This window comes from Lithobates pipiens, unplaced genomic scaffold, assembly GCF_037356315.1.
Source record: "Lithobates pipiens isolate NorthernLeopardFrog02 unplaced genomic scaffold, aLitPip1_a1.2 Scaffold_28, whole genome shotgun sequence".
Lineage (NCBI taxonomy): Eukaryota > Metazoa > Chordata > Amphibia > Anura > Ranidae > Lithobates > Lithobates pipiens.
In genome coordinates, this window is record NW_027507789.1 from 229444325 (window position 1) to 229471395 (window position 27071).

The window sequence follows — 27071 nt, forward strand, 5'->3', positions numbered from 1 at the left end:
GTGCCATCAGAAGAGAACTTTGGAGGCCGATTCCAAAGTGGTCGTATAGAAAGAATACTTAGCGGCCTTAGACCAGATTTTATTCCGAACCTCTCGATCACAATGTGCTTCTTCCATGTCCTCTTCTCACTTCCATGTCACTCAGATTGTGATGTGACAAACGGATATCTTCTTATTCCCAACACCTATATGTGGCATAGAGCTCCCCCTCCCCCCCAACACATGCAGCAGGGATTGGGCAGAGAGCGCCCTCCGCTCATTAGAAATATCAGGTCAGATTCTGGTTCCTCGTCTCACCAGGGAACCCGCTGAGCTAAATATGACAACTGGGTTATTTCTTTTTTTATATTTCACTAAAACAGAAACGTCCCAGAATTTCTTAAAGTTCACAGTTACCCTTTGTATTCAGAGTCACATGATCTGCGCTGCAGCCTGTCATTGGATTAAAGTCCTTGATGGAGTCTCATGTCTATTTCCTTGATGCAACGCCGGCGTGGCGGGTGGAGGGGAGAGGGCCGTCATTACTATACTATCACTATAGATCATGTGATCTGAGCAATGCAATTCTCATACAGCCGGCTCTCTGTCTCCCAGTCATAGGAAGCTAATATAAGGACAGATTCATTTACTCACAGTATTCATTGTAAATACATTCATAGTGGACGTGCAGCCAACACATAAAGGGGTGGAGCTTCAGGCTGGCTTCTATGGCTTTCTGGATCTATCTGCCCCACACCCACTTTGGCTTCTCATGACTGGACCCACCATTCACCTGGAATTCCTTGTAAACAATTTAGGGGAATACATAACTTTTACCTTCCCAAACATTGATAGAATAATACCAGAAACAATTGCTCACCATATCATGAACCCAACGCTCCTGAATTTGGACCACAACAAAATGCATTGAAGTTATTTTATTGAAAGAAGGGACCACAGACAGTACAGCTTGCAAGCAAGGCATTCTCAGAAGGGTTTTACCATGTTTGGAGGGATTAATAAGCCTGGCTGAGATCAGATATCAGACAATAGATGAGTCATCTACTAGAAATCTGGTGAGAACCGCTGGATGACTACCTACCCCGGCTTCACCAGGCCCTCAGTGATTCACCACCATAATCCCTCTGGGCGTTCTCACCTTCATCCCTGCAAGAGAAGAAAGGACAATTGTTCAAGGATATCTAACCGAGAGATGACAGATCATCTCAAACACACAGGAACTTTGAGATCATTCCCTCCACCACCCAACCCGCTGAAATGTATGAGATGGCCCTTTTCTCCTGGATTAGACCCAACCACATATGACATATGTGACCAGCCCCTCCACCACCCAACCCTCTGAAATGTATGAGATGGCCCTTTTCTCCTGGATTAGACCCAACCACATATGACATATGTGACCAGCCCCTCCACCACCCAACCCGCTGAAATGTATGAGATGGCCCTTTTCTCCTGGATTAGACCCAACCACATATGACATATGTGACCAGCCCCTCCACCACCCAACCTGACGAAATGTGGGAGATGGCTCTTTTCTCCAGGATTAGACCCAACCATGTATGACATATGTGTCCACCCGCTCCACCACCCAACCCACTGAAATATGGGAGATGGCTCTTTTCTCCTGGATGAGACCCAACCATGTATGACATATGTGACCACCCGCTCCACCACCCAACCCACTGAAATATGGGAGATGGCTCTTTTCTCCTGGATTAGACCCAACCACATATGACATATGTGTCCACCCGCTCCACCACCCAACCCACTGAAATATGGGAGATGGCCCTTTTCTCCTGGATGAGACCCAACCATGTATGACATATGTGACCACCCGCTCCACCACCCAACCCACTGAAATATGGGAGATGGCTCTTTTCTCCTGAATTAGACCCAACCATGTATGACATATGTGACCAGCCCCTCCACCACTCAACCTGACGTGGGAGATGGCTCTTTTCTCCGGGATTAGACCCAACCACATATGACATATGTGACCAGCCCCTCCACCACCCAACCTGACGAAATGTGGGAGATGGCTCTTTTCTCCCAGATTAGACCCAACCATGTATGATATATGTGACCAGCCCCTCCACCACCCAACCCTCTGATATATGGAAGATGGATCTTTTCTCCTGGATTAGACCCAATCACGTATGATACAGTAAATGTGTCCAGCCACACTACCACCCAACTCGCTAAAATGTGGGAGATGGCCCTTTTCTCCCAGATTAGACCCAACCATGTATGATACATGTGACCAACACTTCCACCATATAACTCAGCTCATACAAGTCTATCCATGTGATAGAACACATATCTGAATATAAGGGGAACCCGGCCCCATAGAGTGAGGATGGAGGTCTTGCTGTGTGATTCATGCGGAATACGCCGATTTCTGCAGCCATTAGAAGTGTGAATTGAGGTGAATTTGTAATGTAAATAGGAAAGAGAACAATACAGAGTTCAGAAGAGACATTTCCTCTATATGAACAATACACCCGATTCCCGGCATACGGGAAACACCTGACTCTATGTATATGATCTACTCCATTATATGCTAGCCCGAGGACACAGCCACATTGAATCCCAACACCTGAGGGTGTACATATAGATGATATACCTCATTATATACTGCCCCGTGAGGGTGTACATATACAGTAACTTACAAAAGTAAGTACACCCCTCACTCACATTTTTTTAAAAATCTTTTCTTCTCTCTTTTCATGTGACAACACTGAAGAAATGACACTTGTCTACAATGTAAAGTAGTGAGTGTACAGCTTGTATAACAGTGTAAATTTCCTGTCCCCTCAAAATAACTCAACACACAGCCATTAATGTCTAAACCGCTGGCAACAAAAGTCAGTACACCCCTAAGGGAAAATCTCCAAAGTAGGATAAGTAGGAAGAGAACCAGGGAAGAGCACAGTCACGGAGACCAAAGGCGTGGAGTTTTTGTCGGGGGGGGTCAACCGTATGAAAGGCAGCAGAAAGGTCCAGGAGGAGGAGTACAGAATAGCGCCCATTGGTTTTGGCCGTTAGTAGATCGTTTGTTAGTTTTAGGAGAGCAGTTTCTGTGGAGTGTTGAGGACGAAATCCAGACTGAAAGGGATCAAGAAACCTATTATCAGCGAGGTGGTCACTGAGTCGGTTGTAGAGCAGACGTTCGAGGAGTTTGGATAAGAAGGGGAGCGAGGAGATGGGGCGTAGGTTGTTGAAATTGGTTGGGTCCAGTGAGGACATTTTAAGTATGGAGTGACAAGTGAATGTTTTAGAGAGTTGGGGAAGATGCCAGAAGAGAGGAAGAGATTGAAGATGTGGGTTAGAGAGTGTAGAATAGAGCCAGAGGGTGAACATGGCATTTGCGAGGGAACAGAATCCAGAGGGCAGGTGGTTAGTTGGACGTAAACAAGTAGTTTAGCAACTTCGTCTATAGTGGTGGGGTTGAAAGAGGGAAGTCATGCTTGTACCTGTGGCCATGAAGTGTAAAGCGTGGAGGGTATCAGCAGAGATCTCCTCACAAAATGTTTCAATCTTCTGTTTAAAGTGATTGGCGATCTCCTGGGCAGTGAGGGAGTTGGTGGGTGGAGGACGAAGTAGAGAGTTGAAGGTAGAGAAGAGATGACGGGGACTGGATGATAAGAGGTTAATGAGAGTGATCAGAGAGAGGGAAAGGATAGTTGGAGAGGTTGCCCGGATTGCGTAGGTGGGAGAAAACGGGGTCAAGGGTATTGCCTTCCGAGTGAGTAGAAGCGTGTATCCATTGCTTCAGGTCAAAGGAGGAGGTTAGACGGAGAAGTTTGGAAGTAGTAGTAGTGTTGGTAGGGATGATGAAGTCCCCGAGAATGATTGTGGGGATTTCAGAAGAAAGAAAGTAGGGTAGCCAGGCAGAGAAGTCATCGAGAAAGGTTGGTACTGGTCCAGGGGGCCGGTAGATCACAGCAATCCTTAGAGAAAAGACGAATGCAGTGTGCCTCAAATGAGAAGAGTGACAGAGAAGGAGGTGGGTGAAGTAACTGAAAGGTGTTATGTGGGGCTAGTAGGATTCTAACACCCCCTCCCTTGCATCCACTGGGTCTGAGGGAGTGAGTCCAGAGAAGACCACCATGGGATAGGAAGAAGACGCAGTGTCAGATCCAGGAAAGCCAGGTTTAGTTTGTTGCCTGTACATCGGGCCCACCGTCCTTCCGCCTGTACATCGGGCCCACCGTCCTTCCGCCTGTACATCGGGCCCACCGTCCTTCCGCCTGTACATCGGGCCCACCGTCCTTCCGCCTGTACATCGGGCAGACACCATGGTGTTATGGAAAGGAGAGGAGAATGGGTGGGACACATGTTACCTCTACACCTTCATCTCCTGGACTTACCTGATATATGAGAAGATTTCATTCCCCCTCTATAATGTTCAATGGATAGAACTCACCCTGCCCCCCCCCCCCCTCTTCTCCAAAGGGTCAGGCTGAATCTTTAAGACCCTTGAGGAGGGCATCTGAAAGGTGAGTACACTCATTATATATTTACTATTTGTGGGCAGACAATATACATCTATAAAGCTTACAATAAAACCAAATCTGAAGACAAAACCACCAAAATAAGAAAAATGTGCTAAACCAACAAAAATGTTTCTATGACAGAATGTCTGCCCAGAAATCCGGAGTATGGTAGAGGAAAGCTGTGAGGACATATAGGGGTGATACGGGCCTGGTATACAGGAACACGTGAGCTGCACCGCGCTTCATAGTGCATTGCGGCACCCTCGACTAATGCAGCCAATTCATTATACAACGGCCCCAGTTCCATAACGACTATTTCCACTTTATTTTCTCTGCAGGCGGGTGTGTAGTGAGGACATGTTGGGTGTTATTGTGAAGGAATTGTGATCGGTGCCGTACCGCGCACGTCTGCACCGAGAATGAGTGAACGGCTCTTACTGACCTCTCCTCCTGAAGCGTCTCCTGGGTCATCCTCTGGATTCAATTCTTCATCAACTGAAACAAATAATCACATTGCAGAGTAATAAAAACATAACGACAAAACCCACAAGTGCGACCAAATCCCACGCAGAGCTCCGCCGCTGCCGTACAGCTGAATATTGCAAGAACAAGAAGGATTTTTAGGGGCATTATGACGGCTACAACAAAACACAGCTGCCCCTCAAAGTCCTTCATTTTTCTTGCTGCCGCTGTGGTCCTGATCGCTTGGGGGTTCCAGTTGTGTGAGGGGTTCCATTGGTCTGAGAGTTCCAGTGATCTAAGAGTTTTATTGGTCTGAAGGTTTTCAGTCATCTAAGGGTTTCATTGGTCTGAGGGGTTCCAGTCATCTGGGGTTCCAGTCATCTGGGGGTCCAAGTGGTCCAGGGGGTTCCAGTCATCTGGGGGTTCCAGTCATCTGGGGGTTCTAGTGGTCTGAGGGGTTCTAATGGTCTGAGGGGTTCCAGTCATCTGGGGGTTCTAGTGGTCTGAGGGGTTTCGATCATCCAGGGGTTCGAGTGGTCTGGGGGTTCCATTGATCTAAGGGTTTCATTGGTCTGAGGGGTTTCGGTCATCTGGGGGTTCGGTCATCCAGGGGTCCCAGTGGTCTGGGGGGTTCCATTGGCCCAGGGGGTTCTAGTGGTCTGAGGGGTTTCAGTCATTCCGGGGTTCCAGTGGTCTGGGGATTCAGTCATGTGGGGGTTCTGGTGGTTAAGGTCTAATCATTTTCTAATTGTGGAAAGGTTTGGGATGATTATCACATGACATGACGGGGTACAGTGGGGATCGGGGGTTGTTAGCTTTCAGTGCTGTACATCTCCTCAGCTTGTGTCACCATAAAGGGTTAATTAGAAGTGTAAGCTGTGTGATGAGCAGATCGCCCCGCACAACAGGTTGATCTCGGCCAATGACTTGTCTCTGGGTGTTATAAGGGGTTAAATGTACCCATAAAGGTAATAGTTGGGGGGGGGTGGTGTCATACAATGCAAACACGCTGCCACATGTATGACTATTGCCAAGTCAGCAGTATTCCGGCTACACACAGATCACATGACCCCCTCCAGGCACAAAATCGACGTCAATCCCAGCTCAGCAATCCAGGGGAGAATGTGTCAGCCGTCCCCGGCCTCCTTTTATTTTCTGTCCATTTCTAAGAACACCCCACCCAGGCCGCTCCGAGGAAACGCCGCTCCCCAAAAACAGACACTTCCTGCCTGCACCTCGTCACCGGTCAGATATGTAACAGCCGTACACCACCAACAAGGCTGCTGCTTCAAAGGGCCCCATATATTATATACAGAAAAGAGCATTGAATGGGATGAATGCAGAAGTGCATGGTGGTGTAGATGTGCATGGTGGTGCAGTAGCAGCAGAAGTGCATGGTGGCGCAGTGGCTGTAGCAGCGCATGGTGGTGCAGTGGCAGCAGAAGTGCACGGGGTGGTGCAGTAGCGGTGGCTGCAGAAGTGCATAGTGGTGCAGTAGCAGTGGCTGCAGAAGTACATGGTGGTGCAGTGGCTGTAGAAGTGTGTGGTGGCTGAAGAAGTACATGGTGGTGCAGTCGCTGCAGAAGTGCATGGTGGTGCAGTAGCAGTGGCTGCAGAAGTGCATGGTGGTGCAGAAGTGGCTGTAGAAATGCATGGTGTTGCAGTGGTGTCAGTAGAAGTCTATAGTGGTGCAGTAGCAGTGGCTGCAGAAGTGCATGGTGGTGTAGATGTGCATGGTGGTGCAGTAGCAGCAGAAGTGCATGGTGGCGCAGTGGCTGTAGCAGTGCATGGTGGTGCAGTGGCAGCAGAAGTGCATGGTGGTGCAGAAGTGCATGGTGGTGCAGAAGTGCATGGTGGTGCAGAAGTGCATGGTGGTGCAGAAGTGCATGGTGGTGCAGTGGCTGTAGCAGTGCATGGTGGTGCAGTAGCAGCAGAAGTGCATGATGGTGCAGTAGCAGTGGCTGCAGAACTGCATAGTGGTGCAGTAGCAGTGGCTGCAGAAGTGCATAGTGATGCAGAAGCAGTGGCTGTAGCAGTGCATGGTGGTGCAGAAGCAGTGGCTGTAGCAGTGCATAGTGGTGCAGAAGCAGTGGCTGTAGCAGTGCATGGTGGTGCAGAAGCAGTGGCTGTAGCAGTGCATGGTGGTGCAGAAGCAGTGGCTGTAGCAGTGCATGGTGGTGCAGAAGCAGTGGCTGTAGCAGTGCATGGTGGTGCAGAAGCAGTGGCTGTAGCAGTGCATGGTGGTGCAGAAGCAGTGGCTGTAGCAGTGCATGGTGGTGCAGTAGCAGCAGAAGTGCATGTCGGTGCAGTAGCAGTGGCTGCAGAACTGCATGGTGGTGCAGTAGCAGTGGCTGCAGAACTGCATGGTGGTGCAGTAGCAGTGGCTGCAGAACTGCATGGTGGTGTAGAAGTGCATGGTGGTGCAGTGGCTGTAGTAGTGCATGGTGGTGCAGAAGCAGTGGCTGCAGAAGTGCATGGTGGTGTAGAAGTGCATGGTGGTGCAGTGGCTGTAGCAGTGCATGGTGGTGCAGAAGCAGTGGCTGTAGCAGTGCATGGTGGTGCAGTAGCAGCAGAAGTGCATGTCGGTGCAGTAGCAGTGGCTGCAGAACTGCATGGTGGTGTAGAAGTGCATGGTGGTGTAGAAGTGCATGGTGGTGCAGTGGCTGTAGTAGTGCATGGTGGTGCAGAAGCAGTGGCTGCAGAAGTGCATTGTGGCGGCAGAAGTGCATGGTGGTGCAGCGGTGGCTGCAGAAGTGCATGGTGGTGCAGTGGCTGCAGAAGTGCATGGTGGTGCAGCGGTGGCTGCAGAAGTGCATGGTGGTGCAGTGGCTGCAGAAGTGCATGGTGGTGCAGCGGTGGCTGCAGAAGTGCATGGTGGTGCAGTGGCTGCAGAAGTGCATGGTGGTGCAGCGGTGGCTGCAGAAGTGCATGGTGGTGCAGCGGTGGCTGTACAGAGATAGGATGCCCCCTCACCTTCAGTAATATGCAGTACCCGGCTGGTATCACCAAGTCCTCAATTACCGGCATGACACGTTTTGCATCCCAGCTGCCAGTGACCGGTCCACTTCCAGCTGAAGTCTGATTGGTCCAGTAACTTCAGAGTAAAGCATTATTAATGCAGCTGCCCACAAAGGGTTAATCTCATGTTGGTGGTGAAGAGGCCCTGTCCTGATTGTCCTGCCTGTAATGGGAAGCTGTAACTATAAATCACATTACAGTCTGGATTACATCAGCTCTGCCGCCCCCTGCTGGTGTACACAGGTCACTGCAGCACAAAGACCAGAGCAGATTAACCCATTACAGGCAGCAAGTCACACGAGCGACAGCCGGGTCCCTCTGCTCCACCGCAACTGTCCATTCCCTGCATAACCAGGAGACCCCCCCCCCCATCTCTGGTCTATGATGATCATATGAAATATGCGGCTCTTTGCTCTCTATTGTGAGACTTGGAACCTTCTGGAGGTACAAAGATTGATCCCAAACTTGTCTACAACTCCACCCAAATCACGGTCCACGTCCTCTGTATCCCACCAGACTGTCCACTAAACTGCAAATTATTTGTCTATGTCATCGTCATGATGGGAAAAATACGACATTACTAGTCTAGATATCAATGTATGAGATGTCTGCATCGCATCATACATTCCGACAGCTCAGAGCTCAGCAGAAAATTACCTTTCCAGGCTTCACCCATCCCGGGGACCTTCACCCAGCCCGAGGACCTTCACCCAGCCCGGGGACCTTCACCCAGCCCGGGGACCTTCACCCAGCCCGGGGACCTTCACCCAGCCCAAGGGCCTTCACCCATCCCGAGGACCTTCACCCAGCCCAAGGGCCTTCACCCATCCCAAGGACCTTCACCCATCCCAAGGACCTTCACCCAGCCCGGGGACCTTCACCCAGCCCAAGGGCCTTCACCCATCCCGAGGACCTTCACCCAGCCCGAGGGCCTTCACCCATCCCGAGGACCTTCACCCAGCCCGGGGACCTTCATCCAGCCCGGGGACCTTCACCCAGCCCGGGGACCTTCACCCATCCCGAGGGCCTTCACCCATCCCAAAGGGCCTTCACCCATCCCAAAGGGCCTTCACCCAGCCCGAGGGCCTTCACCCATCCCAAAGGGCCTTCACCCAGCCCGAGGGCCTTCACCCATCCCAAAGGGCCTTCACCCAGCCCGAGGGCCTTCACCCATCCCAAGGACCTTCACCCATCACGGGGACCTTCACCCATCCCGGGGACGGGGGCCTTCACCCATACCGAGGGCCTTCACTCATCCCGAGGACCTTCACTCATCCCGAGGACCTTCACTCATCCCGAGGACCTTCACCCATCCCGGGGACCTTCACCCATCCCGGGGACCTTCACCCATCCCGAGGGCCTTCACCCATCCCGGGGACCTTCACCCATCCCGGGGACCTTCACCCATCCCGGGGACCTTCACCCATCCCGAGGGCCTTCACCCAGCCCGAGGGCCTTCACCCATCCTGATGACCTTCACCCATCACGGGGACCTTCACCCATACCGAGGGCCTTCACCCATCCCGGGGACCTTCACCCATACCGGGGGCCTTCACCCATCACGAGGACCTTCACCCAGCCCGGGGGCCTTCACCCATCCCGGGGGCCTTCACCCATCCCGGGGGCCTTCACCCATCCCAAGGACCTTCACCCAGCCCGGGGACCTTCACCCAGCCCAAGGGCCTTCACCCATCCCGAGGACCTTCACCCAGCCCGAGGGCCTTCACCCATACCGAGGGCCTTCACTCATCCCGAGGACCTTCACTCATACCGAGGGCCTTCACCCATCCCGGGGACCTTCACCCATACCGGGGGCCTTCACCCATCACGAGGACCTTCACCCAGCCCGGGGGCCTTCACCCATCCCGGGGGCCTTCACCCATCCCGGGGGCCTTCACCCATCCCAAGGACCTTCACCCAGCCCGGGGACCTTCACCCAGCCCAAGGGCCTTCACCCATCCCGAGGACCTTCACCCAGCCCGAGGGCCTTCACCCATCCCGAGGACCTTCACCCAGCCCGGGGACCTTCATCCAGCCCGGGGACCTTCACCCAGCCCGGGGACCTTCACCCATCCCGAGGGCCTTCACCCATCCCAAAGGGCCTTCACCCATCCCAAAGGGCCTTCACCCAGCCCGAGGGCCTTCACCCATCCCAAAGGGCCTTCACCCAGCCCGAGGGCCTTCACCCATCCCAAGGACCTTCACCCATCACGGGGACCTTCACCCATCCCGGGGACGGGGGCCTTCACCCATCCCGAGGACCTTCACCCAGCCCGGGGACCTTCATCCAGCCCGGGGACCTTCACCCAGCCCGGGGACCTTCACCCATCCCGAGGGCCTTCACCCATCCCAAAGGGCCTTCACCCATCCCAAAGGGCCTTCACCCAGCCCGAGGGCCTTCACCCATCCCAAAGGGCCTTCACCCAGCCCGAGGGCCTTCACCCAGCCCGAGGGCCTTCACCCATCCCAAGGACCTTCACCCATCACGGGGACCTTCACCCATCCCGGGGACGGGGGCCTTCACCCATACCGAGGGCCTTCACTCATCCCGAGGACCTTCACTCATCCCGAGGACCTTCACTCATCCCGAGGACCTTCACCCATCCCGGGGACCTTCACCCATCCCGAGGGCCTTCACCCATCCCGAGGGCCTTCACCCATCCCGGGGACCTTCACCCATCCCGGGGACCTTCACCCATCCCGGGGACCTTCACCCATCCCGAGGGCCTTCACCCAGCCCGAGGGCCTTCACCCATCACGGGGACCTTCACCCATACCGAGGGCCTTCACCCAGCCCGGGGGCCTTCACCCATCACGAGGACCTTCACCCAGCCCGGGGGCCTTCACCCATCCCGGGGGCCTTCACCCATCCCGGGGGCCTTCACCCATCACGAGGACCTTCGACCAGCCCGAGGGCCTTCACCCAGCCCGAGGACGGGGACCTTCACCCATCCCGGGGGCCTTCACCCATCACGAGGACCTTCGACCAGCCCGAGGGCCTTCACCCAGCCCGGGGACGGGGACCTTCACCCATCCCGGGGCCTTCACCCATCCCGGGGACCTTCACCCATCCCGAGGACCTTCACCCATCCCGAGGGCCTTCACCCATCCCGGGGACCTTCACCCATCCCGGGGACCTTCACCCATCCCGAGGGCCTTCACCCAGCCCGAGGGCCTTCACCCATCCTGATGACCTTCACCCATCACGGGGACCTTCACCCATACCGAGGGCCTTCACCCATCCCGGGGGCCTTCACCCATCACGAGGACCTTCACCCAGCCCGGGGGCCTTCACCCATCCCGGGGGCCTTCACCCATCCCGGGGGCCTTCACCCACCACGAGGACCTTCGACCAGCCCGAGGGCCTTCACCCAGCCCGAGGACGGGGACCTTCACCCATCCCGGGGGCCTTCACCCATCACGAGGACCTTCGACCAGCCGAGGGCCTTCACCCAGCCCGGGGACGGGGACCGTCACCCATCCCGGGGCCTTCACCCATCACGGGGACCTTCACCCAGCCCGAGGGCCTTCACCCAGCCCAGGGACGGGGACCTTCACCCATAACAAGGGGCTTCACCCATAACAAGGGGCTTCACCCCTCTATAGGAGGCCTCCACACAAACCAAGGACCTTCACACATACTGAGGGCCTCGACCTATAGAGAGGGCCTCCACCCATGCTGAGGGCCACACGTGCCAACAACAGAATCTTCTAATGAGAGATCACACAGTGCAGCCAGTCTGCCTTCAATCCCTGAAATCGCATACATGGCAACAAAGAGTCTATTTATAAAGGATGGAAAACCGATCGTCCTCATCACCTTTACCTCATTTATAACTCGCCAATATCAGGGGACAGAGCAAGGAGGTGATAATTATACACGATTTATACAGTGCCAACAATCTGCACAGTGCTGTACAATAAGATGGCACTGTACAAAACTTGAATGATGCTAACAGTCTGTGCTGCACTGTACAATAAGAGATTATAAATTATACAAGTTCTATACAGTGCCAACAGTCTGCACAGTGCTGTACAATAATAGATCACTATTATTATTCAGGATTTCTATAGTGCCGGCCGTCTGCACAGCGCTGCACAATAAGACTATAATGATTTTTTTTTATTATTATTCATGATTGATTGCACCGACAGTGTGCACAGTTTGTCTAAAAAATTATTATTATTAGTTAGAATTTCTATAGTGCCGGCAGTCTGCACAGCGCTTTACAATGAGAGATGATGTAAATCGTTGGGAAGAGACGAGTATTTGGCGAGATTCCTCTCCTCTCCTCCATCTTCATGTCGGGTAATTCTATATTCCCGCGCTCAGGACATTAACCAAATCACCGACTCCTGCTCTATTTAGGTCCTGTGCCTTTAAATGACATACATGGGGGGGGGGATTCTCGGAAATAACAAGAACCGAGAGGAGGAAATCTTTAGAAATCTTCCAATGTATGTGCAGATATTGGGTTGGGGGTGACGGGAAGCACCTCGTATTTCTTCATTGAAACAATCGAGTTCTGCCCGATCCTTGTTTTATTTGCACCAACATACAATGTATCAGTGCGACAATCCCATTGTTTATATGGGGGAGAAGGAGGGACCAATGGGGGGACAGAGCACAACAAATCACAGCAGATATCTTATCTCACAAAAGTGAGTACACCCCTCATGTGTGTAAATCTTTTCATGTGACAACACTGAAGAAATGACACTTGTCTACAATGTAAAGTAGTGAGTGTACAGCTTGTATAACAGTGTAAATTTCCTGTCCCCTCAAAATAACTCAACACACAGCCATTAATGTCTAAACCACCGGCAACAAAAGTCAGTACACCCCTAAGTGAAAATCTCCAAATTGGGCCCAATTAGCCATTTTCCCTCCCCCGGTGTCATGTGACTCGTTAGTGTTACAAGGTCTCAGGTGTAAATGGGGAGCAGGTGTGTTAAATTTGGTGTTATCGCTCTCACTCTCTCATACTGGTCACTGGAAGTACAACATGGCACCTCATGGCAAAGAACTCTCTGAGGACCTGAAGATAAGAATTGTTACTCTACATAAAGATGGCCTAGGCTATAAGAAGATTGCCAAGAAGCAGCACGGTGGCCAAGACCATACAGCGGTATAACAGGACGGGCTCCCCTCAGAACAGGCCTCGCCATGGTCCACCAAAGAAGTTGAGGTCACGTGATCAGCGTCATATCCAGAGGTTGTCTTTGGGAAATAGACGTATGAGTGCTGCCAGCATTGCTGCAGAGGTTGTAGGGGTGGGGGGGGGGGGGTCAGCCTGTCAGTGCTCAGACCATACGCCGCACACTGCATCAAATTGGTCTACATGGCTGTCATCCCAGAAGGAAGCCTCTTCTAAAGATGATGCACAAGAAAGACCACAAACAGTTTGCTGAAGACAAGCAGACTAAGGAGATGGATTACTGGAACCATGTCCTGTGCTCTGATGAGACCAAGATAAAGGTATTTGGTGTCAGATGGTGTCAGGCGTGTGTGGGGGCAACCAGGTGAGGAGGACAAAGACAAGTGTGTCTTGTCTACAGTCAGGCATGGTGGTGGGGGTGTCATGGTCTGGGGCTGCATGAGTGCTGCCGGCACTGGGGGGCTACAGATCATTGAGGGGACCATGAAGGCCAACATGTACTGTGACATACTGAAGCAGAGCATGATCCCCTCCCTTCAGAGACTGGACCGCAGGGCAGTATTCCAACATGATAACCACCCCAAACACACCTCCAACACCACCACTGCCTTGCTAAAGAAGATGAGGGTAAAGGTGATGGACTGGCCAAGCATGTCTCCAGACCTAAACCCTATTGATCATCTGTGGGGGATCCTCAGAGGGAAGGTGGAGGAGGGGAAGGTCTCCAACATCCACCAGCTCTGTGATGTCATCATGGGGGAGGGGAAGAGGACTCCAGTGGTGACCTGTGAAGCTCTGGTGACCTCCATGCCCAAGAGGGTGAAGGCAGTGCTGGAAAATAATGGCGGCAACACAAAATATTGACACTTTGGGCCCAATTTGGAGATTTTCACTTAGGGGGTGTCCTGACTTTTGTTGCCAGCGGTTTAGACATTAATGGCTGTGTGTTGAGTTATTTTGAGGGGACAGGAAATGTACACTGTTATACAAGCTGTACACTCACTACTTTACATTTGCAATTGCTGGCGATGACACCGCCCTGATAGGTGTGACGCGGCATTTGTGGCACCGATTTCAATAAGTAGTTTGTGTAATTTTGGGGTGCGACTTCCATTGGTATCGGTGCAGAACGTCTGAGATCGCCGCTGATATCGGGACTGACGTGCGGGTTGAGACGATTCCCGCAGTCGGGGTGAATCTGGGCGAAAAGATCGAATAAAATATTTACAAAAAATGTGAGGGGAGGGCCGACTTCTGGGAGATGTTTTATATATTGTATGAAAGATATTACAATATAAAATTCTACGATCATCGATTGTGGAAGAATGGAATGAAGCGGAGTGGCCCCGTAGAAGTGCAGTCATCGCTGTGACGATTGTAGAGGACGTGTTCTCCGCACTGCCGGCGTGTTACATGGGAACAACCAACATGTCAGAATCCATCCATTCCAAGAGGCGGAGTCCCGGGAACACGGGACCGGCTGCACAGCCGACACGGGACTATGAAGGCACATAGGAGCCGCCGATCGATCGCTCAGCCCCATGCGGTGCCTTACATTCCTCAACACAGAACCCAGAAGGAGAGAATCCGACACAACGTATCAGTATCGGGTCACTGAGGAAGTCCAGACATTCGATGATCGGAGGACCTCGCCCCGCACCCACATTCCTGGCCCGACACCCCCATTGCCACAGAGAGGGGAATCAGAATACGGGGCGTAGCTTTACATTACCCGCCACTTCCAGAGAGCGCGACCCGCACATCTCTTCCTGGAACCTCGCCCAACTTTTCCAAGAACTTCTCATCCATAAAACGTGTCGGGGGAATCGAGCGCCGCCGCATGCATTCTATTCTACCCCTCCCCCACACAATACATCCTTATTCTTCCTATATATTCTACCTCCTGAGAGCTACTCCTATATATACCCCCTCCCCCCCCCCCCCCAGACCAATATATTCTCATTATTTCTATATATTATACCCCCCCCCCCCCCCCAAGACCAATATGTTCTCATTATTTCTATATATTATACCCCCTCCCCCCCCCAGACCAATATATTCTCATTATTCCTATATATTATACCCCCTCCCCCCCGACCAATATATTCTCATTATTTCTATATATTATACCCCCCCCCCCCCCCAAGACCAATATGTTCTCATTATTTCTATATATTATACCCCCTCCCCCCCCCAGACCAATATATTCTCATTATTCCTATATATTATACCCCCTCCCCCCCCCCCCAGACCAATATATTCTCATTATTTCTATATATTATACCCCCCCCCCCAAGACCAATATGTTCTCATTATTTCTATATATTATACCCCCCCCCCCCCCAAGACCAATATGTTCTCATTATTTCTATATATTATACCCCCCCCCCCAGACCATATATTCTCATTATTCCTATATATTATACCCCCCCCCCAGACCAATATGTTCTCATTATTTCTATATATTATACCCCCTCCCCCCCCCCCCAGACCAATATATTCTCATTATTTCTATATATTATACCCCCCCCCCCCCCCCAGACCAATATATTCTCATTATTCCTATATATTATACCCCCCCCCCCCCGACCAATATGTTCTCATTATTTCTATATATTATACCCCCCCCCCCAGACCAATATATTCTCATTAATTCCTATATATACCCCCCTCCCCCCCCCCAGACCAATATATGACAGGTCTTCAAAAACTTTCTGCACTTTTATATTTATATATATAATAGAGTTTAAAAAGCGCAGAAACTTTTTGAAGAATCCTTGTACAATATATTCCTATTATTCCTATATATTATACCCCCCCCCAGACCAAATATGTTCTCATTATTTCTATATATTATACCCCCCCCCCCCCGACCAATATGTTTTTATTATTCCTATATATTATACCCCCCCCCGCCCAATATGTTCTCATTATTTCTATATATTATACCCCCCCCCCCGACCAATATGTTTTTATTATTCCTATATATTATACCCCCCCCCCGCCCAATATGTTCTCATTATTTCTATATATTATACCCCCCCCCGACCAATATGTTCTCATTATTTCTATATATTATACCCCCCCCCCCGACCAATATGTTCTCATTATTTCTATATATTATACCCCCCCCCCGACCAATATGTTTTTATTATTTCTATATATTATACCCCCCCCCGCCCAATATGTTCTCATTATTTCTATATATTATACCCCCCCCCGCCCAATATGTTCTCATTATTTCTATATATTATACCCCCCCCCCGCCCAATATGTTCTCATTATTTCTATATATTATACCCCCCCGACCAATATGTTTTTATTACTTCTATAGATTATACCCCCCCCCCCCCCCAAGACCAATATGTTCTCATTATTTCTATATATTATACCCCCCCGACCAATATATTCTTATTATTTCTATATATTATACCCCCCCCCCCAGACCAATATGTTCTGATTATTTCTATATATTATACCCCCCCCCCCCAAGACCAATATGTTCTCATTATTTCTATATATTATACCCCCCCCGACCAATATATTCTTATTATTTCTATATATTATACCCCCCCCCAGACCAATATGTTCTGATTATTTCTATATATTATACCCCCCCCCCCCCAGACCAATATGTTCTGATTATTTCTATATATTATACCCCCCCCCCGACCAATATATTCTTATTATTTCTATATATTATACCCCCCCCCCGACCAATATGTTTTTATTATTTCTATATATTATACCCCCCTCTAGGGCCAAAACAATGAATCAATTCATCGACAACTAATCGATTATGATAATAGTTGTCCACTATTTTCATAATCGATTTATTGGCCTGCATACAGAATGCATTGATCGTTTAGATATCAGGAAATACAGTGCAGCACAAATGCAGCTCAGTACACCGTCCATGCATGTCAGTAAGTGCCTGAGAACTCCTGAATGTGAATGTGTGAGGAGCAATGCCTCATGGGACATGTAGTCCTGGGCAGGAAGTGAGTGGGGTATAAAGTCTGACGTTTATTTACCTTGCTATAGGGGGCGCTCTACACTATACTATGCAGCAGCTTGCTATTGAGGCAATGTGAAGGCAGGAGGAGCCAGAAGTGTGGGTGGGGGGACCCCAGAAGAGGAGGATCGGGGGCTGCTCTGTGCAAAACATTCCAGAGCCAGTAAATATATCATGTTTGTTATTTAAAAAACAAAACAAAAAAAAAAACTTTAAAGTCTCTGTGCAGGAAGATCAGCATCTGAACCCAGAGGAGGAGGGTGAGAGACGGGAGGTAATAGAAGGGATTACTATGACATTTAAAGTAAAAGTTTACCAGTCTTGTGCATTATATATAAAATGATCAGATCTGCGGGAAAAAGAAAAGTCTCAGCTTTTAGTGCTACATTAATATAAAAGATATATATATATATATATATATATATATATATTCAATAGACTTCCATGGGGAAGCTGCAGAAAAGCACGTTGTGGGTTTTTGCATTTTTTAATCCGCCCAACAATAAAACGCCCAAGAAAAGCATTAAAAAAAATGCAAAACTCAAATCGCAACAAAATTGCGAGTGTAAAAAGCAGCAAAGAAACGGATCAAACGCAAAGTGCATAGGAGTGATCCGATCGTTACGCCGGCCCCACCGATCAATTCTCACACGAGAAAATTCATAGGAAAAACGTCCATTCGCTGAACGGAAGAACGACGTCTGGAGATCGCACGAGTTTTTATCACTTTGAAAATGAATTTCTGAATGAAAATCACGTCCTCTGAGAATTCCCTTCCCCAAGTTCTCTGTTCTGCTCCTTCCAATTTCCCATCAACCCCCGGGCCAAAAAGAGCGAAGATTTTACCGCGATAACGGTTAGAAAATCAAACGAACGTTCTTAACATTTTTTTTTTTTTTTGAAGGAAGACATTGTTTTCATATGACCAACATAATATATATTACAGATCTGTGTGGAGATCACAAAAACTGTCTTTAGATACAAAATGTCATTTCCGAGTCTGATATTCACCAGATTCACCCTCTAATAGTATATATATCCTCTAATAGTATACAGTATACATCTCCTCTAATAGTATATATATCCTCTAATAGAATATACAGTATATATCTCCTCTGATAGTATACACAGTATATATCTCCTCTGATAGTATACACAGTATATATCTCCTCTGATAGTATACACAGTATATATCTCCTCTGATAGTATACACAGTATATATCTCCTCTGATAGTATACACAGTATATATCTCCTCTGATAGTATACACAGTATACATCTCCTCTGATAGTATACACAGTATACATCTCCTCTGATAGTATACACAGTATACATCTCCTCTGATAGTATATACAGTATACATCTCCTCTAATAGTATATACAGTATACATCTCCTCTGATAGTATATATCTCCTCTGATAGTATATATCTCCTCTGATAGTATATATCTCCTCTGATAGTATATATCTCCTCTGATAGTATATATCTCCTCTGATATATACAGTATATATCTCCTCTAATATATACAGTATATCTCCTCTAATAGTATATATCTCCTCTAATATATACAGTAAATATCTCATCTAATAGTATATACAGTATATATCGCCTAATAGTATATATCTCCTCTATCTGGTATTCTCAGAGTGGATTGGAGATTTTGCTCTCTCATCATCAGTTGATTATGTAGATTTATCATTGTATAGAGATATTTAAGAATAAAATTCCTTTTTTTTTTTTTTAAACTTTAAATATTAACGAAATTATCCATCACAATTTTTTTTAAAGGTTATCAACCGATTAATTAAAAACAATAATCACAGAACTAATCGATTATTAAAATAAATTGTTAGTTGCAGCCCCCCCCCCCCCCCCCCGGAACAACATCTTCTTATTATTTCTATACATTACACACACAGAGGACGGACCCCGGTAAGATCCTCGGGGACCGGCAGTCGCTGATCGGGGGGCCGGACACTGGGACTTTGTAGGCCAGTTGAAGGTAGTACTCACCTCGCCCGCAAAGACCCAGAGCCAGACCCCCGTCCATCACCGGGGGCCCCTTCTAGGAAAACACATTCTGCACCAATGAGATGTGACTGACCTGCGCTCCTCCATGTTCCTCTGCGCTCCTCCGCGTTCTTCTGCGCTCCTCCATGTTCCTCTGCGCTCCTCTTCTGCGTTCCTGGGTGTCGGGCGCAGACTGGAGGTGACACGAGGGGTTAATATCCAGATCTGGGGAAACAAACGTCTTTTATTACTTTACTGACGTCTTCCTCACCCGATCCTCTCCGGCTCCGACACCTACCTACCATCCCCCCCATCCTCTCCGGCTCCGACACCTACCTACCATCCCCCCCATCCTCACCGGCTCCGACACCTACCTACCATCCCCCCCATCCTCACCGGCTCCGACACCTACCTACCATCCTCACCGGCTCCGACACCTACCTACCATCCCCCCCATCCTCACCGGCTCCGACACCTACCTACCATCCCCCCCATCCTCACCGGCTCCGACACCTACCTACCATCCCCCCCATCCTCACCGGCTCCGACACCTACCTACCATCCCCCCCATCCTCACCGGCTCCGACACCTACCTACCATCCCCCCCATCCTCACCGGCTCCGACACCTACCTACCATCCCCCCCATCCTCACCGGCTCCGACACCTACCTACCATCCCCCCCATCCTCACCGGCTCCGACACCTACCTACCATCCCCCCCATCCTCACCGGCTCCGACACCTACCTACCTACCATCCCCCACATCCTCACCGGCTCCGACACCTACCTACCATCCCCCCCATCCTCACCAGCTCCGACACCTACCTACCATCCTCACCGGCTCCAACACCTACCTACCAGCCCCCATCCTCTCCAGCTCCGACATCTACCTACCCCCCTCCAACCTCTCCAGCTCCAACGGCCACCCACCGCCCCCCCATCCTCTCTGGCTCCGACACCCACCTACCATCCCCCCGTTCCTCTCCGGCTCCGACACCTACCTACCATCCCCCCCATCCTCACCGGCTCCGACACCTACCTACCATCCCCCCCATCCTCACCGGCTCCGACACCTACCTACCATCCCCCCCATCCTCACCGGCTCCGACACCTACCTACCATCCCCCCCATCCTCACCGGCTCCGACACCTACCTACCATCCCCCCCATCCTCACCGGCTCCGACACCTACCTACCATCCCCCCCATCCTCAACGGCTCCGACACCTACCTACCTACCATCCCCCACATCCTCACCGGCTCCGACACCTACCTACCATCCCCCCCATCCTCACCGGCTCCGACACCTACCTACCATCCTCACCGGCTCCAACACCTACCTACCAGCCCCCATCCTCTCCAGCTCCGACATCTACCTACCCCCCTCCAACCTCTCCAGCTCCAACGGCCACCCACCGCCCCCCCATCCTCTCTGGCTCCGACACCCACCTACCATCCCCCCGTTCCTCTCCGGCTCCGACACCCACCTACCATCCCCCCGTTCCTCTCCGGCTCCGACACCCACCTACCGACCCCCCCTATCCTCTCCGGCTCCGACACCCACCTAACATCCCCCCCATCCTCTCCGGCTCTGACACCCACCTACCGACCCCCCCCCCCCTATCCTCTCCGGCTCCGACACCCACCATCTCTTCCAAAACTTTTAAAAAGGGACAACCGGGAAAAACTTTCATGGCTGATTATATCTTCATTCATAAAATCAGCCCCCCTCCCCCTCCCCCTCCCCACGAGGATCTCTCCAGAGCGAAGATCAGAGACTCTGCACACACCGCTCCTCGTATATATTATATATATATCTCCGGAGAAGTCACCAACCCCCCCCCCCATCACTCGAGAAAGGACAGGCGATGGTTAATTCCTGGCCCGGGCAATTAAAGGGAAAGTGTCCAATATTTAACCCCCCCCCCCCCCGTGTCCCCGATACAGTCCATGTCACCCTCCCCCTTTATAATGACAACCCCCTCCCCCCCCCATTACACAGCCCCATCCTGACTCTTCCTCTATCTAAAATACAATGTAACATATATATTATGATGTCACCTATGGCTGCCCCTCCCCCAATCCTGACTCTTCACCATCTGAGATACAATGTAACATACAGAATATTATATAATGTCCCCCCCAAAAACGACACACCCCTCCCCCATCTGAGATACAATGTAACATACAGAATATTATATAATGCCCCCCCCCAATAATGACACACCCCCTCCCCCATCTGAGATACAATGTAACATACAGAATATTATATAATGTCCCCCCCGCCCCCATCACTTAGAAAGGACAGGTGATGGTTAATTCCTGGCTGAGCAATTAAAGGGATCTTGTCCACTAGTCACCCCCCCCCCCACCCGGTGTCCCCAATACAGTCCATGTCACCAACCCCCCCACCCGGTGTCCCCAATACAGTCCATGTCACCAACCCCCCCACCCGGTGTCCCCAATACAGTCCATGTCACCAACCCCCCCACCCGGTGTCCCCAATACAGTCCATGTCACCAACCCCCCCACCCGGTGTCCCCAATACAGTCCATGTCACCAACCCCCCCACCCGGTGTCCCCAATACAGTCCATGTCACCAACCCCCCCACCCGGTGTCCCCAATACAGTCCATGTCACCAACCCCCCCACCCGGTGTCCCCAATACAGTCCATGTCACCAACCCCCCCCACCCGGTGTCCCCAATACAGTCCATGTCACCAACCCCCCCACCCGGTGTCCCCAATACAGTCCATGTCACCAACCCCCCCACCCGGTGTCCCCAATACAGTCCATGTCACCCCCTCCCCCCATCTGAAATACAATGTAACAATAACTGAGTGAGAAAAGTTACCCCTCCACTACCTACCTGTAGCTTGTCCCCTTCCATGAGGGGGGCCCCTGTGTCTCCAGAGAGGGGCCCCGGTGTCTCCAGGCATGGGGTGTTGGGGGGGGCCCCTGTGTCTCCATGCAAGGGGTGTTGGGGAGCTCCTGTGTCTCCAGAGAGGGGCCCCTGTGTCTCCAGGCAGGGCGTGTTGGGGGGGCCCCTGTGTCTCCATGCAGGGGGTGTTGGGGGGCTCCTGTGTCTCCAGAGAGGGGCCCCTGTGTCTCCAGGCAGGGGGTGTTGGTGGCTCCTGTGTCTCCAGGCAGGGGGTGTTGGGGGACTTCTGTGTCTCCAGGCAGAGGGTGTTGGGGGGGGCCCTGTGTCTCCAGGCAGAGGGTGTTGGGGGGGGCCCTGTGTCTCCAGGCAGGGGGTGTTGGGGGCCCCTGTGTCTCCAGGCAGAGGGGTGTTGGGGGCCCCTGTGTCTCCAGGCAGAGGGGTGTTGGGGGCCCCTGTGTCTCCAGGCAGAGGGGTGTTGGGGGCCCCTGTGTCTCCAGGCAGAGGGGTGTTGGGGGGGCCCCTGTGTCTCCAGGCAGGGGGTGTTGGGGGGGCCCCTGTGTTTCCAGGTAGGGGGTGTTGGGGGGGGGCCCTGTCTCTCCAGGCAGAGGGTGTTGGGGCCCCTGTCTCTCCAGGCAGAGGGTGTTGGGGCCCCTGTCTCTCCAGGCAGAGGGTGTTGGGGCCCCTGTCTCTCCAGGCAGAGGGTGTTGGGGCCCCTGTGTCTCCAGGCAGAAGGTGTTGGGGCCCCTGTCTCTCCAGGCAGAGGGTGTTGGGGCCCCTGTCTCTCCAGGCAGAGGGTGTTGGGGCCCCTGTCTCTCCAGGCAGAGGGTGTTGGGGCCCCTGTCTCTCCAGGCAGGTGTTGGGTTGTCTTGTGGGGGGTGTCAGACTCTTCTACACGTGTTGGGTGACACATGGGGGGGAGGGGCCCCGCACTCCCCCCTTCTGTGCGCACCGCTGGATGGGACACGCGGGGGCGGGGCGCCCTCTGGTGGCCGCACAGGGAACTGCAGCGCTCCGATCTGTGTGTTGCGATCCTTCCACCGACAGGAGGAGCGACCGATCGGTGCGGGAAAAAGTGTCAGATGTGTGCGGATAGATCGCCCCGCCCAGCACCGGAGCCCAGATCCGAATCCCGCCCCTCCCCGCACCGCCTCCTAATCCCCCCCCCCCCCCCCGGGAAGTTCTCCCCGCGGTCCGACAAGATCACCTACAAGGACGAGACTCTCCTATTATTATTATTATTATTACACCTCCCACATATTATATATATATATATCTATGTATACACGTCATCATTATTACCCCTCCTATTATTTTATCACATTTTATTGCCCCTCCTGTTATTTATATATATATATCACAGTATGTGACAAAAGTAAGTACACCCCTCAGTGACATTTCTTCTCTCTTTTCATGTGACAACACTGAAGAAATGACACTTGTCTACAATGTAAAGTAGTGAGTGTACAGCTTGTATAACAGTGTACATTGGGGACTTTGGAGACACTGTGATCATTGGGGACACTAGACACACTGGGGACACTGGAGACACTGCAGACTTTGGGGACACTAGACACACTTGGGACATTGCACACATGGAGGACATTGGAGATACATGGGTCACTGGGGATGCTAGACACACTGGGGTCACTGGACACACTGGGGTCACTAGACACACTGGGGTCACTAGACACACTGGGGTCACTGGACACACTGGGGTCACTAGACACACTGGGGTCACTAGACACACTGGGGTCACTGGACACACTGGGGTCACTAGACACACTGGGGTCACTGGACACACTGAGGTCACTGGACACACTGAGGTCACTAGACACACTGGGGTCACTGGACACACTGAGGTCACTGGACACACTGAGGTCACTAGACACACTGGGGTCACTGGACACACTGAGGTCACTGGACACACTGAGGTCACTGGACACACTGGGGTCACTAGACACACTGGGGTCACTGGACACACTGAGGTCACTGGACACACTGAGGTCACTGGACACACTGGGGTCACTGGACACACTGGGGTCACTGGACACACTGAGGTCACTGGACACACTGAGGTCACTAGACACACTGGGGTCACTGGACACACTGGGGTCACTGGACACACTGGGGTCACTGGACACACTGGGGTCACTAGACACACTGGGGTCACTAGACACACTGGGGTCACTGGGCACACGGAAGTCACTAGGGGCATTGGAACCAGTGGAGACATTGTGGATAATGAGCATACCAGGGACCAGAGACACTGAGGTCCCTGGGATCACAGGAGACACTGGGTTCACTGAAGTCACCGGAGACAATAAGGACATTGGAACCAGTGGAGACATTGGGGACAATTGGCACAATGGGGACCAAAGACATTGAGGTCACTGGGATCACTGGAGACACTAGGATCATTGTAGTCACTGGGCACTGGAGACATTGGGCTCACAAGAGACAATGAAGTCACTAGGGACATTGGAACCAGTGGAGACATTGCGCACACTGGGGACCAGAAACACTGAGGTCACTGGAGACACATTTGGCACACTGGGGAACTGGAGACACTGATGTCTCTGGGATCACTGGAGACACTGGGGTCACTGGGGATGGGAGACACTGAGATCAGTGGAGACATTGGGGTCACAGAGCATACTAGGATCACTGGAGAAACAAGGGGATACTGGAGTCACTGGGATCCCTGGAGACACTGGGATTACCGGAGACACTGGGGTAACCGGGGACATTGGGGTCACTGGGGACATTGGAGACACTGGGGAAATTGAAGACACTGGGGTCACTGGGGACATTGGAGACACTGGAGACATTGAAGACACTGGGGTCACTGGAGACATTGGAGACACTGGAGACAATGGAGACATTTGAGACATTGGAGACACTGGGGTCACTGGAGACATTGGAGACACTGGGGTCACTGGAGACATTGGGGTCACTGGAGACACTGGAGACATTTGAGTCACTGGAGACATTGGAGACACTGGGGTCACTGGAGACATTGGAGTCACTGGAGACATTGGGGTCACTGGAGACATTGGAGACACTGGGGTCACTGGAGACATTGGAGACACTGGGGTCACTGGAGACACTGGGGGTCACTGGAGACATTGGAGACACTGGGGTCACTGGAGACATTGGAGACATTTGAGACATTGGAGACACTGGGGTCACTGGAGACACTGGGGTCACTGGAGACACTGGGGTCACTGGAGACATTTGAGACATTGGAGACACTGGGGTCACTGGAGACATTGGAGACACTGGGGTCACTGGAGACATTGGAGGCACTGGGGTCACTGGAGACACTTGGGTCACTGGAGACATTGGAGACACTGGGGTCATTGGAGACATTGGGGTCACTGGAGACACTGGGGTCACTGGAGACATTTGAGACATTTGAGTCATTGGAGACACTGGGGTCACTGGAGACATTGGAGACACTGGAGACAATGGAGACATTGGAGACACTGGGGTCACTGGAGACACTGGGGTCACTGGAGACATTGGGGTCACTGGAGACACTGGAGACATTTGAGTCACTGGAGACACTGGGGTCACTGGAGACATTGGGGTCACTGGAGACATTGGAGACACTGGGGTCACTGGAGACATTGGAGTCACTGGAGACATTGGAGTCACTGGAGACATTGGAGACACTGGGGTCACTGGAGACATTGGAGACAATGGGGTCACTGGAGACATTGGAGTCACTGGAGACATTGGGGTCACTGGAGACATTGGAGACACTGGGGTCACTGGAGACATTGGAGTCACTGGAGACATTGGAGACACTGGGGTCACTGGAGACACTGGGGGTCACTGGAGACATTGGAGACACTGGGGTCACTGGAGACATTTGAGACATTGGAGACACTGGGGTCACTGGAGACACTGGGGTCACTGGAGACATTTGAGACATTGGAGACACTGGGGTCACTGGAGACATTGGAGACACTGGAGACACTGGGGTCACTGGAGACATTGGAGGCACTGGGGTCACTGGAGACATTGGAGACACTTGGGTCACTGGAGACATTGGAGACACTGGGGTCACTGGAGACATTGGAGACACTGGGGTCACTGGAGACATTGGAGACACTGGGGTCATTGGAGACATTGGGGTCACTGGAGACACTGGGGTCACTGGAGACATTTGAGACATTTGAGTCACTGGAGACACTGGGGTCACTGGAGTCACTGGAGACATTGGAGACACTGGGGTCACTGGAGACATTGGAGACACTGGGGGCACTGGAGACATTGGAGACACTGGGGTCACTGGAGACATTGGAGACACTGGGGTCACTGGAGACACTGGGGTCACTGGAGACATTGGGGTCACTGGAGACATTGGGCATTGGGGTCACTGGAGACATTGGGGTCACTGGAGACACTGGGGAAATTGGAGACACTGGGTTCACTGGAGACATTGGAGACACTGGGGTCACTGGGGACATTGGAGACACTGGGGTCACTGGAGACATTGGATTCACTGGAGACACTGGGGTCACTGGAGACATTAGAATCACTGGAGACACTGGGGTCACTGGAGACATTGGAGACACTGGGGTCACTGGAGACATTGGAGACACTGGAGTCACTGGAGACATTTGAGACATTGGAGACACTGGAGACATTGGAGACACTGGGGTCACTGGAGACACTGGAGACATTGGAGACACTGGGGTCACTGGAGACATTGGAGACACTGGGGTCATTGGAGACACTGGAGTCACTGGAGACATTTGAGACATTGGAGACACTGGAGACATTGGAGACACTGGGGTCACTGGAGACACTGGGGTCACTGGAGACATTGGAGACACTGGGGTCACTGGAGACATTGGAGACACTGGGGTCATTGGAGTCACTGGAGACATTTGAGACATTGGAGACACTGGAGACATTGGAGACACTGGGGTCACTGGAGACACTGGGGTTACTGGAGACATTGGAGTCACTGGAGACACTGGGGTCACTGGAGACATTTGAGACATTGGAGGCACTGGGGTCAC

The 27071-nt window shown here is 51.8% G+C and overlaps 1 protein-coding gene across 4 annotated transcripts; it reads right to left on the reverse strand.

Moving 5' to 3' along the window:
• Positions 1–902: 902 nt before the first annotated feature.
• Positions 903–23104, reverse strand: LOC143936244 (uncharacterized). 4 transcript variants are annotated; one of them, XR_013263633.1, is made up of 4 exons: positions 22027–23104; positions 19254–19384; positions 4939–4991; positions 903–1146 (listed from the first exon to the last, which is right to left on the reverse strand). XR_013263633.1 is itself a non-coding variant. In XM_077460670.1 (4 exons), exons 1-4 carry the CDS (start codon positions 22946–22948, stop codon positions 1141–1143), a joined length of 1080 nt encoding a protein of 359 aa, XP_077316796.1. In that variant the 5' UTR covers positions 22949–23104; the 3' UTR covers positions 903–1140. The 4 variants fall into 4 exon arrangements, 1 of the variants encoding a protein (XP_077316796.1); XR_013263634.1 differs by having other exon boundaries at positions 4167–4991; XM_077460670.1 differs by having other exon boundaries at positions 19254–19352.
• Between the last annotated feature and the right edge of the window lie 3967 nt (positions 23105–27071).

Excerpts from the sequence above, each read along its gene's own strand:
- LOC143936244 (XM_077460670.1), bottom strand. The coding sequence starts at position 22,948 with ATGTGTCACCCAACACGTGTAGAAGAGTCTGACACCCCCCACAAGACA. Across the intron at positions 19,353-22,026 it reads TGGAAGGGGACAAGCTACAG|TCTGCGCCCGACACCCAGGA; the intron begins GTAGGTAGTGGA and ends TGTCACCTCCAG. Across the intron at positions 4,992-19,253 it reads AGGAACATGGAGGAGCGCAG|TTGATGAAGAATTGAATCCA; the intron begins GTCAGTCACATC and ends TATTTGTTTCAG.